Below are 16,798 nucleotides of genomic sequence, written 5' to 3'. Positions count from 1 at the left end.
GATCAATATTAGATTTATTCCTCAGGTAGGTTAGGACCGAATAGCCTATCGATTGACTGCAAAATTGACCTTTAGTATGATTTCACTTTCTTTAGCATTATAATTATACAAGCAAGTCTCAGGCTTAACTAAAAAAAAGGACGAAAGAAACTGAACGCTTTGTAACTAATAACATCGTTTCTTTATTCGTAACGGCTTAGATGTGATAATTAGTTGGGAAAAATTCTAATGGAATTATTTTTCCCGGTAATAATATATTATTACCACAGGGATCGGTGCTGGGACCAGTCTTGTTTAATATATTTGTGAACGACGTTGTGCAAATTTTCAAGCACTGTGAATGCTATCTTTACGCTGACGATCTCAAAATTGCAAAACAGATAAAAAACCAACATGATGCTTGCGTACTACAGGAGGAATTGAACGTTCTATCTGATTGGTGTGGAAGAAACGGTTTGACACTTAATACAGATAAGTGTAAATACATAAGATTCTCGCGTAAAAGTCATCCAAACTCGCAGATTTATAAAATTAACAATAAGACATTGAAAGAGGTGGATTATATCAAAGATTTGGGTGTTGTTTTTGATAGTAAGATTAAATTCCACACTCATATCGACAAAATATCATCAAAGGCGTTTCAAATGCTGGGTTTTTTAATAAGAAATAGTAAAGATTTTAAGAAGTCACAGACCAAGATTTGCCTTTATTCTTCCTTAGTTCGACCTGGTCTAGAATATTGTACTCAGGTCTGGTCTCCACACTATGAAGTCCACATCAAACGCATCGAAAGGGTTCAAAAGCGTTTCCTATGGCACATTGCATATCAATGTAATAAGGTGAAACAGTTACCGACATATCATAGTCGGTTAAAATACTTTAAACTAAATAGCTTGCTCAATCGGAGACATTTATTGGACCAGATTTTGCTTCACAAAATCGTTAATGGCAATTTAGACTGTCCTAACCTCGTAAAAAAAATTAATTTTAATGCGCCGTCAAGGTTTCCTCGTGCGAGTAAATACGTTCCTTTTTCGATTCCACGCTCAAAAACGAATTTAGGACAGAATTCTATCATGAGTAGGCTACCTAGACAGTATAACCTACTCATAAAAAATCAAGAAATTGATATTGACGTTTTTTCAGACAGTCTGCCAAAATTTAAAAGCAAAGTTATAGCTAGTTTTAAATCGCCCAGTATAAATTAATAATTGTAAGTTGAAAATAATAAAATAAAGATCACATTCCAGTCCTTCAACATCGATCACGTTTATATTGTGTCGTTTACATTCTGTATTACAGTTGTTTGTTTCTTATATTTGCTATAAAATTTTTGTTGTCTAAAAAAAAAAAAGTTTCATTTTATTTATTTTTAATTTTTAATTGTTTAGTAATAAGTTGGTAATTTGTTATTGTCTTTTGTAATTAACATTTTATATTGTATCATTATTGGTAGTATTTTTTGTTTGTATAAAAGAAGTAGAAAAAAAAAGTTATATTAGGTTAATAGAAAATGTTGTCCTTTTCCATGCCGTGATAACTTTTAATTGAAACAACACTTAGCTAAAAATGTAATTACCTTTATTTTAAAACTTATAAATGGTGTATGTTTTGTAAGTTGTCCTTATAAATAAATAAATAAATTATATACGTGACAATTTCTGGAGAAAATGTTATATGTCATACGGATTTTCCTCGAAGCTTGAGTAAGTAATTGCGATGAGTCAAATTAGTCAGTTGTAAAACACGGTTGATACACAATATCTTGTAAGGACTCCAGGCATTTTTCGAAGCAATCGGCAGACCAATTAAAGTGAGCCCTTAAACGGTAACTTATTAAACGTATAAATGTATCACTAAAGCCGTAGGAAACAAATGAAGTAGCACATCTTCAAAAACAAACAATATATATGCCAGAAAAAGTAAGTTCTAGAGTATCTGATTATTTGATATAAAGATAACAATAAATAACTTACCCGGTAAGCCAGCAGTTGATCCACGAGGCAGATCCGGCTTGCCCCGGACAGATGGCCTTCCGCTAGCAAGCGATCCTGGTGGTACCACTGCAGACAGTAAAAGATAATTAGATTTCTATAGACGAAGAACCTTTAACAACGTTCCTTTATTTTTAATCATGATTATATTTATCACCCACTTTAAAAAATGGCTAGTTTCTAAAAAAAATATTTAGACTTTGATTTTTAACTTTAAGTTAAAGTAAAGCACTAACTCTCCAAACAGTAGTATAATTAGAATTACTTTTACTAGGTTAATAATATCAACACTAAAATAATATATTATACGCTTCATAGACAGCCTATCCGCGCCATAAACTGAAAACTTTAATTTCCGCAACGACATTGCATATTCCGTGCGTACTAATAAAACTCTGATTGTCTTTTAAAAAGTAATTATCATAAACATTAAGTAGCACAAATTGCTTTGTTTTTTATAAAAGTGAATAGTAAAAACTTATGAATAGTTTTTGGTCTTTTTTCAGGGTATATGATATTTGCTTTAACTGAATATTGACCAGTGACCAACCAATTGTAAAATGTAATTATTTTGAATTTCAAAAGTCAGTTGGGGCGGCTTACTAGCGGCAAATTTTTTAATCCGCCAGTGATGTTTTCTCCGCCGAACCGGTAGTAGTGTTTAATTTGCCTATCAATAAGTAAGTGTAATGCTTTTATATTGAATAAACAATTTTGAGTTTGAGTTTGTGTGCTATCTTAACACTGCACTTATGCATTCTCATAGTCAAGTGAAGTCTCAAACCGACGGGACGATTTTTTTAAGTTATAGGGGGCAAACGGGACAGGCAGCTCACCTGACGGAAAATGATTGCTGCTGCCTATGGACATCTGGAATACCGGGGGAAAGTAGATTGAGGAGATTTGTGTTTTTTAAGAAAATCGTGTTTACACCAAACCAGATAAATCTACGAAAAAACATTGTTAAATTTACTAGTCACAACCGATATACAAAACCTGGTCTAACATGTATGTAGATATAATTATAGATTCGAAGATATAGGCCTGTCGATATTTCCATCACATAGATACAGAGGTATATCATAACGACCTTGTCGAAAGGTTGGAACTCTGCCAAATAATGATAAAAGAAAGCGGTCGACAAAGATTATTACCAAACAAAAACACAATCACTACGCCTTCTATTAGTCAAATGACATGACTAACATAGTAACTACCCTGTTGTAAGTGGCTACTTTTTAAGGCTGCAAATACCGACATATTGGGTTCAAAACCATTGGCAATGTAAGGGATACAGGTGGTAAGGGCAGATTTGTGACACCTTCGGGACAGATCAAATTTTGGGCACCTAAAATCAAATAACATTAAGAATTGAAGTAGTTACTTTATTTAGATGTGCTTTGACCTTTAAATAAGTAAATTCTGCCAAAAAGAACCATCAAGAAACTTAGTAGTTATATTTCAAATTAAGTTTTTACTTAATATTTAACAAATGTCAATATCATAATAAATAAATTAAAAGTAAAAGAATAACTTGTCGCGACATTTAGTGACTCGTATTTGCTTAGTTTGAAAATTATGTAATTTCTTTTTTTATGTTCACAAGTAAACCTTGCGACAATCTTTTATGTCATATCAATTATTTTAAATGTATAGTTACCAGTTACCCATGCATGGTCATCCGAACTGTACGTGTATACAAGATTTCAGCTCAATCGGTTTAAACATTCTGTTACAAAATTGATTTCAAGCTCAAGTTCTTGTCGATGTCGAACAATTTTCAAAAAACAAAAAAAAGTAAAGTAACGGCCTGTAAATTTCCCACTTCTTCGATAAGGCCTCTTCTTCCATTAAGGAGAGGTTTTGGAACATATTCCACCACGCTGTTCCAATGCGGGTTGGTGGAATGCACTTGTGGCAGAATTTCGATGAAATTAGACACATGCCGGTTTCCTCACGATGTTTTCCTACACCGCCGACGAGATGAATTATAAATACAAATTAAGCACATACATATATAGTGGTGCTTGCCTGGGTTTGAACCCGCAACCATCGGTTAAGATGCGCGCGTTCTAACCACTAGGCCATCTCAGCTCATCGATTTTTCAAATTCCCCATAAAATCGGGGTACACTAAAAATAATTGGTCCGCCATCTTGAATTAGTCGCCATGTTGGCTTTAGAGAGACTACGACGTCTCTCTAAATCCAACCTGACATGGCATGAGCGTGAGACATCAAACTGATCGTGTATACAAAATTTCAGCTTAATCGGTTAAAGATATCTGTTTCCTAATTGACTTGCAAGATTTGACCCCTACCTACATACTTGTATTTATTTGTAATTAACCTAAGTAAATATAATCTATAAATTAACAAGCTTGATGGTAGAAACTGAGCGCACGCAACAACGTACCTGGTAGTTTAGAGGGCTGCTTCCTGTGTTCATCCTCACTGTCTTCCTCGGATGAGCTTGGGTCGATCATCTTGTTACTGCTGCAACAAAACCAATACAATGAATTCTCACGACATATTTAATACATACAATCGGAGTCATTTAATAAACAAAAAGTAGTTTAGTAATACTATGTGTATTACTAAATATTATAAATAAAATAAATAGGTATGTGACAACATCACATTCATTACTCTGATCCCAATGTAAGTAGCTAAAGCACTTGTGTTATGGAAAATCAGAAGAAACGACGGTACCACAAACACCCAAGACAAGAAAACTAATGATAATCTACAATGACTCGGCCGGGAGTCGAACCTGGGACCTCGGAGTGGCGTACCCACGAAAACCGGTGTACATACTACTCGACCACGGAGGTCGTCAAATAATAACTAATTACTTGGTGTTAGGGCTTTGGCTTTGTTCAAGTTTGCGTATTGCCGAGTTCCAAATTTTAGGCTGGTAATGAAGATTCAACTTGAATCGAACTGCATAACCTGGTCCAGCTCTGTGACCTTGAGAACACAGCCATTGCTGAATTAGTCTCACATTCAAGACTGGACGATTATCTATCATAAGTTTATATATCAGCAATATCAGAATTGAAAAGTGAGGTGAATGCTCCGATAACTCTTAAGGTTCTAATACTAAAATGGTAATACAATAAGAAATCTGAAGATCTAAACCTCTTAACTTGATATCTAATACACAGAAATGTCTGCAAAGTTTATATATGATTAAACTAACTTACTTTACTTGGATGAATTTGTTGCGATTTATTTTCAAACTTTTTTATGGTATAGGTTGGCTGACGAGCAAATGGGCCACCTGATGGTAAGTGGTCACCATCACCCATAGACAATGACGCTGTAAGAAATATTAACAATTCCTTACATCGTCAATGTGCCACCAACCTTGGGCATAAGATGTTATGTCCCTTGTGCCTGTAGTTACACTGGCTCACTCACCCTTCAAACCGAAACACAACAATACGGAGTACTGTTATTTGGCGGTAGAATAACTGATGAGTGGGTGGTACCTACCCAGACGGGCTTGCACAAAGCCCTACCATCTACAAAAACTATGTAAAAGGAGAGATAAACTTCAAATGAAATCATAAAAGCAATATTTTTTATGTTTGTGAAAAGAGTGACACTGAATTAATATTTAGTGTCAGGTCAACCTTTTTAGAGGGCCGAGATGACCCGGTGGTTAGAGCGTGTAAATCTTAACCAAGGCAAACACAACTGAAGGTAAACATCATGAGGAAACCTGCATGTGTCTGATTTTTACGAAATTCTGCCGCGTATTAATCCCACATACTACGCTACTCCAGTAGCCTGGTAGAATATGTTCGTAAGTGGGAGAGGAGGCATAAGGCCAGTAGTGGAAAATTTACAGGCTGTTACTATTATGACCCTTTTTATCTTGTGCCCGCGATTTTGTTCTTGTTGACGTTCAACCAAACAAACCAACGCCTCAGCTTTATTATATAAGTATAAATGTATGATTACAAAAGAGCCGAGATGTAGTGTTTAGAACACATGAATTTTGACGGTAAATTGAGGTTATACGATCGGAATAATAGCAATGCAGAAATTATGAGCTATTAGCAGTATCCATTTTACATCGATTGCTGAGAATCTGTTCGCATTGCATACTACTGTATATGTAAAATAAAAAACATAACGTTTATGCTTTCTTATTTAATGGAGTATGTGTTCCTAAAAAAATAATTAAATATACACTTATATTTAAAAAAGCAAGTAAGATTTTCTTTTTGAATAAAGAACGAATCTTCGAAAGTTCGAATGTGCAGCATGTAAGATGTCTGATCACATTAGAGTTCGTCGTTTATCGCAAGTGTAGAATTCGCATTAGGTGAAACCGAATTCAGCACACATTTTTTTAAATTAACAATACAATCATACGTCAAAGTTGAAAAATTAACAAAATTTAATTTTCGTAAGCAACCTTGGAAATCAACTCTTAACCCAGATGTAACTCGCTTTTGTGGTTTTCATGAGATTGTTGAAACACTCAAATATATATTTTTAAAACCATTCAATAATTAACAAATACCATTTTAACCCGATACCAGCATGAGTTATATTTATTCAAAACTAGTTGTTACGGCTATGCGTTTTAGGTGATTGGTTGTCAGGCGTTAGGGACAAAAGTAGCCTTTGTCCTGCCTTGAAGTTCTAGTTTACTTCACACCAAATTTCATCAAATTCGCTTCATTAGTTTGGTCGTGAAAGAGCGACAGACAGACAGAGTTACTTTCACATTTATAATATTAATAAAGATTAAACATTTACTTTCAATGCAAACCAATTGTATAGGAAATCTTGCTACTTTCGGTCAAGATAGGTGCTCTTCTTATTGGACGGTCAGGGCTCTTGCTAAGCTGGTTTTATCCAATTGACTTTGATGCCTACGTGGTATCAAGTGAGTATTGAACAAAGTCTGACAGAGACTGTTTTCAGATAATTAATATTCCTAGTTTCCATTCCAGTTAAGCGTAAAGCTTGTGTTTGAGATACAACAATAACCGAAGATCAATAAAGCTTTGACACCGTCAAATAGAATAAGTATATAACCGTCAAATAGAATAATAATACTTAATAAAAGTATAATTTCTAATTTATTCAATAATTTTGGGGATCTTGAGGACAGAGATGTTATATCCCTTGTACCTGTAGTTACTGGCACACTCATCATTAAAACTAGAACACACCAATAGTAATATTACTTGGCGGTAGAATATATGTATGGCGAACAGGTACTACTACTATTAGGTTTTCACAATGCCCTATCACTAAGTAAAAGTATTTTTTATTACGTTTTTATTACAAGCATAATCTGGGAAACGTGTTTATTATAATATCGTTTTTTAATAATGAAAATTTAAAATAAAAGTATTATTACTTCGCTCAGAATACAGATTAATGTTTTCTGAACGTGGGATGTGTCAAAGGGAAAATAAAGATGAAGTCTTGTTGCGATATTAATTTGTTTGTATTAATCTCGATTCAAAAGGAGACAGCTTATTGTTATGAAATATACAAATGAACTAGCTGTGCCCACGACCTTGTAAGCGTTTGAATTTAACAAAAAAAATATTATTGTAGCCTAACTTACTACTTATGATATCAGTTATCTGCCAGTGAGCTCCCGTCAAAATCGGTCCAGCCGTTCCAGAGATTAGCCGGAACAAACAGACAGACTGACAAAAATGGTAAAAACTGCTATTCCGTGTATACATACATATGCATGGAGTAATAAAGGGCTATTTTAATATTACAAACAGACACTCCAATTTTATTATATATATAGATGAATAATATACAGAAATAACGCGAGACCTGCTTCTAGGCGAAGATTTGGAGTTAATTCTGTCACATTACTCTAATAGGGGTTGAGAATACAGTTTTGATTGTATTTCATTTGTACATGCTATCCACCGCTGGTGAATACCCAAGTGATACTTGCCTGGGATTGAACCAAAAGTCTTCGCTAAAGATTCAAGACTTCAAAATCTTCTCATCAGGAATCATCAGCTTTATAATCAAGACATTTTAGTCTGGCAGGGGATACTTTTAGAATTGTATGTGGGATGTTACAAATTGGGCGGGAAGGGATTCATACTCTTTAAAATCTTTCCGATAGCAGTGTTTGCCATGGATCACTGTTACGTAGGGGGGCGGGGTTTATATAGGATTCGTAGTCTTTAAAATCTTTCCGATAACAGCCTTTCTGGTCCATGCCAGACATGGATCAGAGAGGTTTCGGTATCATGTCGATATTAGGCATTACGACTTTTGATCCAACCTCTCTCATAAGCTAGTCACTAACTCAACTATGCAAATTAATCTATACAATATTTTTTCTGAATATCACCGTATCTCAAAAGCTAATGGCATATTAACGATTTCGATAAGCATTTACAAACAGTATCTAATATCAGGCAAGAGAAAAACAGCTCTTAATTACAGCCTGTTAAGGAATAAATTGGCTTAATAAATTGCCCGGTTAGGCGTCATGTTGGCTTATCATATTATAATATTCGTTTCACTGAAAATGCGTGAAGATATTGTGGAAGGTAATATATGGCATGTTTTTATGGCATAGATAGACGGACGAGTGAATGGGCTATCTCAAGGTAAGTGGTTACCAATTAACCTTAAACACTGGCACCATAAAAAAAATGAATAACGCTAATGCCCAACCTTGGGAACTAAGATATTATGTCTTTTGTGCCTATAGTTAGTTATCGTTCAAACTGAAATACAATAATAGAAAGTATTGCTGCTTGGCGACAGAATATCGAATGGTACATGGGTAGTTCGTCCACAGATAGCCTTGCACAAAGCCCTAACGTTAAGGAAATGAATGAATGTTATCTTCAGAGTATTGTATAAAGTTCTTAAAGTTTTCTATGCTTATATACTGTCTGAATGAAATGTGTCAGACAAACAAAAATAGGTGTTAATTAACTGGTAAGCATAGTATTGACATTTGTGCGAGCAGAATAACATAATCTGTCAGCAGAAATAGCTAATTGGTCAGCAAGTTGACCAAGCTTACATTTTAAATTGATCAGCATTTTATGTCATTCTGGATGATTGTAATCATGTTTGGTCAGCATATTATTTAATAAAATTTTGGTACGCATTCGGAGGGCAAGCAAAACAATATTTTTGTGCTGCATATAAAAGTGGCAAATATACGATACATTTTGTTAGGCACAAAAAGTTAATGTTGGTTACGTATGTACCTATTATTTATAATGGTGTAAAAAGTAATAAAACATGTTTTTTATTCTTAATGAGTATAATTGAGATAAATCAAAGTATAAAACAATTAAGTAAGTACTTAAGTACTAAACTTTATCCTTATGATAAAATTATAAACAACATTGAAATTAAAAAACAACAACTTCTTATACATGATAAGTTTTAAAATCAAATATGACAGAAACAAATGAGATCAAATCAAAATAGTTATCAAACGAATAGGAAGGATATCATTATTGACTTAACAATTTATTGTATTATTAATGCCCGTTTAGCTTTTGACGGACGGCCACATTTCCTTTTTTCCCCTATGGGAATATTTTTAGCTTCAAATGGAGGCACCACATACTTTAAACGAAGCGCCAAACCAATCACGTGCTTGCATATATAAAAATTTGGACTGTTACATCTCCCTTTTTTCCAATCGATTGTTTCAGTTGGCTATATGACAGGCCACTTGCTGAAATTTTGTTTCTTGAAATCTTCATAGCTATCTCGAATTGTGAGTCGAAAATTTCACAATCAGTTACTTGACACGCGGGAATTTGATAATAATTGTATTTGTCGTCTTTACGTAGCAAAGTCACCTTTTTTGATATTTTTGCCCACTGGTAAGCTTCAGTCCAGAGCTTCGTAGTTAAATAATGCATATTTGCAATGCAATTGTCTTCTGGATTAGTAATTTATTTATTAGATCACTGGTTTACCATTTCTTTTGCAACCATCAAAATTCTGGATAACGGCAAGCATTCTCGGAGTGTTTTGCTGTCCTTCATCACTGTGTTAAAATACTCTATAGCGTTATTGGTTGACGGAGAATTCGGAGCTGCTCCCAAGAACTAATTGCGGTTTAGTACTAACTATTGTGCTCTAAAATATGTGGTAAATTAGATCTGCTCTTTAAATTCTTGCAAAAATGCTTCTGCAGCTGCGTCAAAAATATTCCTATCTGTTATAGAATGCAATAAATCAACATCATTTAAGAACACGCATCACGTTTCACGCACTACGTTGTTTTTTATCCTTTCTATCCTCTCTTGAATTTTCCTTTTTGCGTATGCCCAGCACATTCGTACTGCGACATGTTTTCCAAAAATGTATTATTATATTTTACAATGCATTTTGTATGCTTTTGGCAGCCTCACAAACCAATACTTTTGGATTCCAAGAATTTTCAAAACTTTCTTGTATTTTATTCTTGAGTCCTTGGAACATTAATTTGATATCTTTTTTTTGTTCATTACTAAAAATCTTTAGACATAGAATAGGGTGGAATTTGCGGTTTTAGTCCTTGGTTCCACAGACTAGTACAGGAAAACTCTGCCAGATAAGTTTGTATGTGGCATCTGCATGAACGACGCTTGCATCTTTGGCAATTCCAATTAAAAATTTAGTATGCATAATAAACAGAAAAGTGGGATTTTGTTCATCACTGTCGTCAATTCGGTAACAAACCCAAAAATTTCATGGGAATCCAAAGGAAGACTTGAGTGTGAAGAATCCAAGCATCGACTTCTCCTAAACTTATGGTAGATTGATCGTATATGGTACGTCGATTATCACACAAATAATTTCTGAATTGAGACATTTTAGGAACTTTGATATTGTTCACTTTTGAAAGATTTTCCATTATAGCCTTCGGTTTCATTTTTAAATCAAATAATAGATTAATTTCATTTTTCACGTTGTCACGTACGACGAGGTACATTCTCTCTTTTCATCGTGGTCATGATCAACACTTGTTTTGAACATTAACACACAATCTGAGGTGATTTCGAATAACAAATACATTCTTGAGGAGCATTGTGGGCTTCGACGTTGTAATTTCTTGCACCTATAGTACGTCTTTTTTCCTTCGTCTGTTCGATGATGTTTGGCCCAAGTGCCTTCAGCATTCACGGATGTTTTGGCTTGTTTGATTTCGCATTGGAATATGTTCCAAAACCCTTAATGGAAGAGGAGGCCTTATCTCAACAATGGGGAATGTACAGGCTGTTATTTTACTTTACTTTAAGGTATATCGGACTCCACACCGCTGTTCGATAATATTGCGAAGAGGTTGGAATACGTACCATGAATTAACCAGTACGCAGATCTTAATCCTATTGATAATGTTTAGGACGGTTTAAAAAAACGCTGGAAATATGCGGGAAATCCTGTTTGCGATTTCACAAGAATGGAACAATTTTTCGCAAGACCGTTTACCAACCCTAATCAGATGTATGCGGAACAGATTGGAATCTATACATAAAATAAAATAGGAGTGTCTGTTTTTTATATTAAAATAGTTCTTTTTTACTTAATGCTTATTCTGTATGTATACACGGTATATACAATAATATTTTTTAGAATTTTTGTCTGCCTGTTTGTTCAGGCTAATCTCTGGAACGGCTGTACCGATTTTGACGGGACTTCCACTGACAGATAACTGATATAATAAGGAGTAACTTAGGCACCAAAAATATTTACAAAAGAAAAAAAAATGTTTTAACTTTTTTTTTATTGATAAATCCTCAACATCTCAAATGGAATGCATATATATGTAGATCCATAGTTCATTTAAATTGTTGTTCTGAAAAAAAAATATACTTTTAATTTCGTTTTAGCAAAACAACATCTAACCAGTTAACAAAGAGCTCTAAATCATTCAGTACCAACATTAACAGAAACAACACACAAAGAGACTTCAAAGCCGGTCTGAAACGTGATTTCGTTTGCTCTCCAGAGCTTACATTCATTAGAATATAACTAGAGGCGAAACCTGTCTGAAAAACTCATGATTATTCTGAAATAAATTCGCACTTGAGATTGGCATCAAATTTTATTGAACTCATATGGGATTCCATTTTCAAACCTGTTATTGGATATTTTCAATTCGAAAATGAAAATATTTTTTATTCAATTACTTTTGAATCGTCGTGTTATATGAATAAATTGTACAAAAACTCTATACCGGTTGGATGTGGTTCTAGGCAGTGGCGTAAATAGGGTGGTGTCATCGGTGCTTAGGCACAGGGCGTAGTCTCTCGGGGGCGCAAGAATAGACCTACTGTGCAGGATTATTGTTTTTCCGTTTTGCTCTCGTTATGATTCCGCTGAGCCCCTAGTACTCGATTCCAATACAAACGTACTAACATGCTAGTATCATTAAAACCATACATCGCTTTCATTTTTTTGGCAGCGCACGAGCGTATTTGTGTTTAGTGTTTATCGTTAATGGGCAACGCATTTGCAGTAGTGAACCTGCGTTTAAGTTTTAGTGAGTGAGACAGGAAAATAGGCAAAGGGTCTGCTTAAATAGGGTGCAGTTATAGAAGCTCACACAGGACGCAGGAAATACTATTTACGGCACTGATTATAGGGAGAGGTAAGATACTCTAAAGTTAATAGGAGAGAACGAGAACAAACTTTGTTGTTATGGAATCAAAATAAGCGAGAACCAGATTGAAAAAGACCATATTTTATATATTTATTCTCTAAATATTTTTATCAGTTTTATCAATCTAGAATATCAAATAAATATACAGTAATTTCACATGTATACCTTTCGGGGGCCTCGTGAGATACATACCATCACTCATACATACCATAAAATGGTATTGACTTTAAACCGTTTATAGTTAGTTGCAAATTATGTGCTACCACATTAAATAATGTGATATAATGTTTGTAATTAAACTTAACCAGAAAAGACAAAAATTCGTTATCATTCTGATAACGATTTTTTGTCTTTTCTAAACTAATATTTTCTTTGAATAATATTTTCTAAGCATAAAATCGAAATTCAATGAAACGCAGATTTACAAATATCACCGGAATCTCATGGAAAATAATAACTTTCTCGCCCCAGGATGTATTTACTTTTCAAAGTTTGAAACTCGTATACCAAAGAGTTATGGAGTTATTTCATACAGGAAAACTTTTTCAAAGTATTCCATTTCTAAGCCCCAGGGTTTTCTATATTTATAGAGAAGAAAATTTCCCTCAGGCTTAGATATACACACATTGTTATGGTTCACTTCGAATAATATACCATAAAACCTACTCGTATATTATTACTAACATCTCAGTGATACCCCCAATCCTAGTTATCTATACCCAAATTTCAACAAATCAAATCAAATCGAAATATTCTTTATCAAGTAAGCTCATAAAAGAACTTTTGAATCGTCATGTTACACTGCTGAATAGGTTCTGACTGTAGACTCTAGTTACTCTTTTCTACCATTTAAGTTTAAGAATGTGTCAATAACATATTTTTTTTGTATATTTTTCATAGTCAATAAATAATGTTTTTTTTATCCTTAATTGAATCTTGTATTGTAATATAAGCCCTATACATAGTAAAGTAAAGTAAAGTAACAGGCTGTAAATTTCCCACTGCTGGGCTAAGGCCCCCTCTCCCATTCAGGAGAGGGCTTGGAACACATTCCACCACGCTGTTCTAATGCGTGTTGGTGGAATGCACATGTAGCAGAATTTCGACGAAATTAGACACATGCAGGTTTCCTCACGATGTTTTCCTTCACCGCCGAGCACGAGATGAATTATAAGCACAAATTAAGCACATTTATATAGTAGTGCTTGCCTTGGTTTGAACAAGCAAACATCGGTTAAGATGCACGCGTTCTAACCACTGGGCCATCTCAGCTCAGCAGATTTATATATATATTTGATGAAAAAAAACTTAGTTCAAAGACAATTTCCTAAGATATTTAATATTTGAAATAAGATAGACGTAGGTGTAAATGTCTTGGGCCCACGCTCGTCTAAATATGGCCGCCTTGCTGAAAATATCCTTGAGTATTCATTACGAACTTGATATTACGAGTTACGTAAATTATCAATTAAATTTACGATGGCAACACATTACTGAGAAATTGATCAGGAATATTTTATCAGAATTATTTATCGGTAAATTGTTTTAATTACACGCCCGTTATATAATGACGATTAAATATTACTTACTTTGCTAATTAATTCGTCCTAATGAAAATTTTAAATCGATTTATACTATTCTTCAGTTATCATACAGTCATTAATACTTGTTGACTTCCAGGCATGATATACTACATACATATATAATTGTATTTAACTAACATGACTATTTTTAAATGTTGCAAAAGAGTAACTACTGCTTTTCTCATCGGTTCTTCTCGGTTGAATCTACATTCCGAACCGGTGGTAGCTTCACTTTATATCAAATCACCACCGACCATGGGATGTTATTTCCCTTGCCTGTAATTACGGGCTCATTCACCCTCCAGAATACAAAGAAATTTATATAGCTGTCCGAAGGAAGAATTTATGATCGATGATAAGTACGCAAAGGGGTTTCTCACATAGAATATCCAAGTAATTAGATATACACTTTAACATCACCACCAAATAATAGGTAAAAGGCGCGTGGCATTATAGTCCAAAGCGAATACAAATTCCAGCAGTACCAATAGTTTGTTATAATTGCCCTAAACTACAGCGATCTATACTTTCCGTAATATATTTTCCGTCGCCATTCCACATTCAAGAATTCTCGTAAAATTTTACTGGAATACAACACAAAGACCACCAAAACGATCGCCGTGAATTCAATAATTCTTCGTAAAATATAACTTGGGTATCGTACAAGATACATCAAGATCACCGATGTAACGCCGCTAACCATCTTTACTGAGCACGAAGGAAGCTTCACTTCTGACTCACACTTCGCTAAACACTAGGCTAATTACTTGATAGGATAAATGTAATTTCTTTACTTCTTGTTTTCAATAAATAGTTCAAGAAATAGAACGTTTTATTTGCGCCTCTCAGGCTCGCTCATTATAACTTTTTTCATGACGATTGACAAGGTATTAAAACCTGTTAATTAATTAAACGCTAGTTGTCATGTTTTGAGCAAAAAATAGCCTATGTCCTTTCTTAGAGTTCAAGTTTGCTTCATAACGTATTCCATCAAATTGGGTTTAGTGGTTTAGTAGTAAAAGAGTGACATACACACAGACAGAGTTACTTTCATTTACAATATTAGTATAGATTACTTAAGAGTCGAGATGGCCAAGTGGTTAGAACGCGTGCATCTTAACCGATGATTGCGGGTTCAAGCCCAGGCAAGCACCTCTGATTCATGTACTTAATTTGTCTTTATAATTCATCTCGTGCTCAGCGGTGAAGGAAAACATCGTGAGGAAACCTGCATGTGACAAATTTCATAGAAATTCTGCCACATGTGTATTCCACCAACTCGTATTGGAACAGCGTGGTGGAATATGTTCCAAGCCTTCTCCTCAAAGGGAGAGGAGGCCTTTAGCCCTGCAGTGGGAATTTACAGGCTATTGTTGTTGTTGTTGTTTATACATTACTAGGACATGGTATTCGCTGATAGATTATGTCTTCGTGTTAATTGCTTCACTCATGTTCCGAGTACGAGTGCCTTGTGTTTTTATGATTTGAATTAAGAACTATATAAGTATAGCGATAATTTTGATTACTGTATTCATATTCGGTGCAGTGCCGTAAATAGCCTTTTCTGCGCCCTATGCTTCTATAACTAAATAAATAAATAAATATGAGACAACATCACATACATTACTCTGGTTCCAATGTAAGTAGCTAAAGCACTTATGTTATGGAAAATCAGAAGTAACGACGGCACCACAAACACCCATACCCAAGACAACATAGAAAACTAATGATAATCTACATCGACTCGGCCGGGAATCGAACCCGCGAACTAAGCCCTATTTAAGCAGACCCTACCCTATTTTACAGTCTCACTCACTAAAACTTAAACGCAGGTTTACTACTGCAAATGCGTTGCCCATTAACGATTAACACTAATCACAAATACGCTCGTGTGCTGCCAAAAAAATGAGTGCGATGTGTGGTTTTAATGATACTAGCGTGTGATTACGTTTGTATTGGAATCGAGCACTAGGAGCTCAGCGGAATCTTAACATGAGCAAAACGAGAGTCTGCGCCCCCGAGAGACTACGCCCTGTGCCTGGCACCGCCCTATTTACGCCACTGATTCCTCGTATATTAACATTTATAAGATTTATTCATAAAGTGCAAATTTATTTCAACGAACTAAAGACCACACTTTGCATAAAAGCTTTTTGTAAGCTGTATATCTTATACAGCCTTTGTGTCCGACTATTCGTTGTACTTGTTTTTTATTACAGTTGAGTCGCGAGAATGATGAATCTGCCAAATGGAGCAAATATTACTTAATACTAGCGATGTGCCCCGGCTTCGCTTGGGGCAATACTGATACTTAATATACTACAGAATTCGTTTATTTACGACATCACATTAGAAACTTCTAAAATTATCATCGTTTCTATACTATATTGTCCATGTATTATACACAAAAACCTTTCTCTCGAATCACTCTATCTATTAAAAAAAAACCGCATCAAAATCCGTTGCGTTATTTTAAAGATCTAAGCATAGACAGACAGCGGTAATCGACTTTGTTGTATTCTATTTAATGATGATATTAATAACAATGATAAGGATGCATTATTATTTTTGTTTCGTTTATGATAATAGT

The 16,798-nt window shown here is 34.6% G+C and overlaps 1 protein-coding gene across 13 annotated transcripts in view; it reads right to left on the bottom strand.

The window, feature by feature from the left end:
- LOC124540421 (calcium-dependent secretion activator) overlaps positions 1-16,798 on the bottom strand; it is a 76,916-nt gene that overhangs the window by 35,728 nt on the left and 24,390 nt on the right. For all 13 annotated transcript variants that reach the window (XM_047117964.1, XM_047117955.1, XM_047117960.1 and 10 more), the window contains exons 2-3: positions 4,409-4,488; positions 1,977-2,063 (exon numbers count right to left, since the gene is read on the bottom strand). In XM_047117964.1, the coding sequence (XP_046973920.1) occupies positions 1,977-2,063; positions 4,409-4,478 (157 nt within the window). In that variant the 5' untranslated portion in view covers positions 4,479-4,488. The remainder of the gene's footprint in view (positions 1-1,976; positions 2,064-4,408; positions 4,489-16,798) is intronic.

This window comes from Vanessa cardui, chromosome 25 (genome assembly GCF_905220365.1).
Source record: "Vanessa cardui chromosome 25, ilVanCard2.1, whole genome shotgun sequence".
Classification (NCBI taxonomy): Eukaryota; Metazoa; Arthropoda; class Insecta; order Lepidoptera; family Nymphalidae; genus Vanessa; species Vanessa cardui.
The sequence above is the reverse complement of the archived record's forward strand: the minus strand, read 5'-3'. Positions and strand labels throughout refer to the sequence as shown.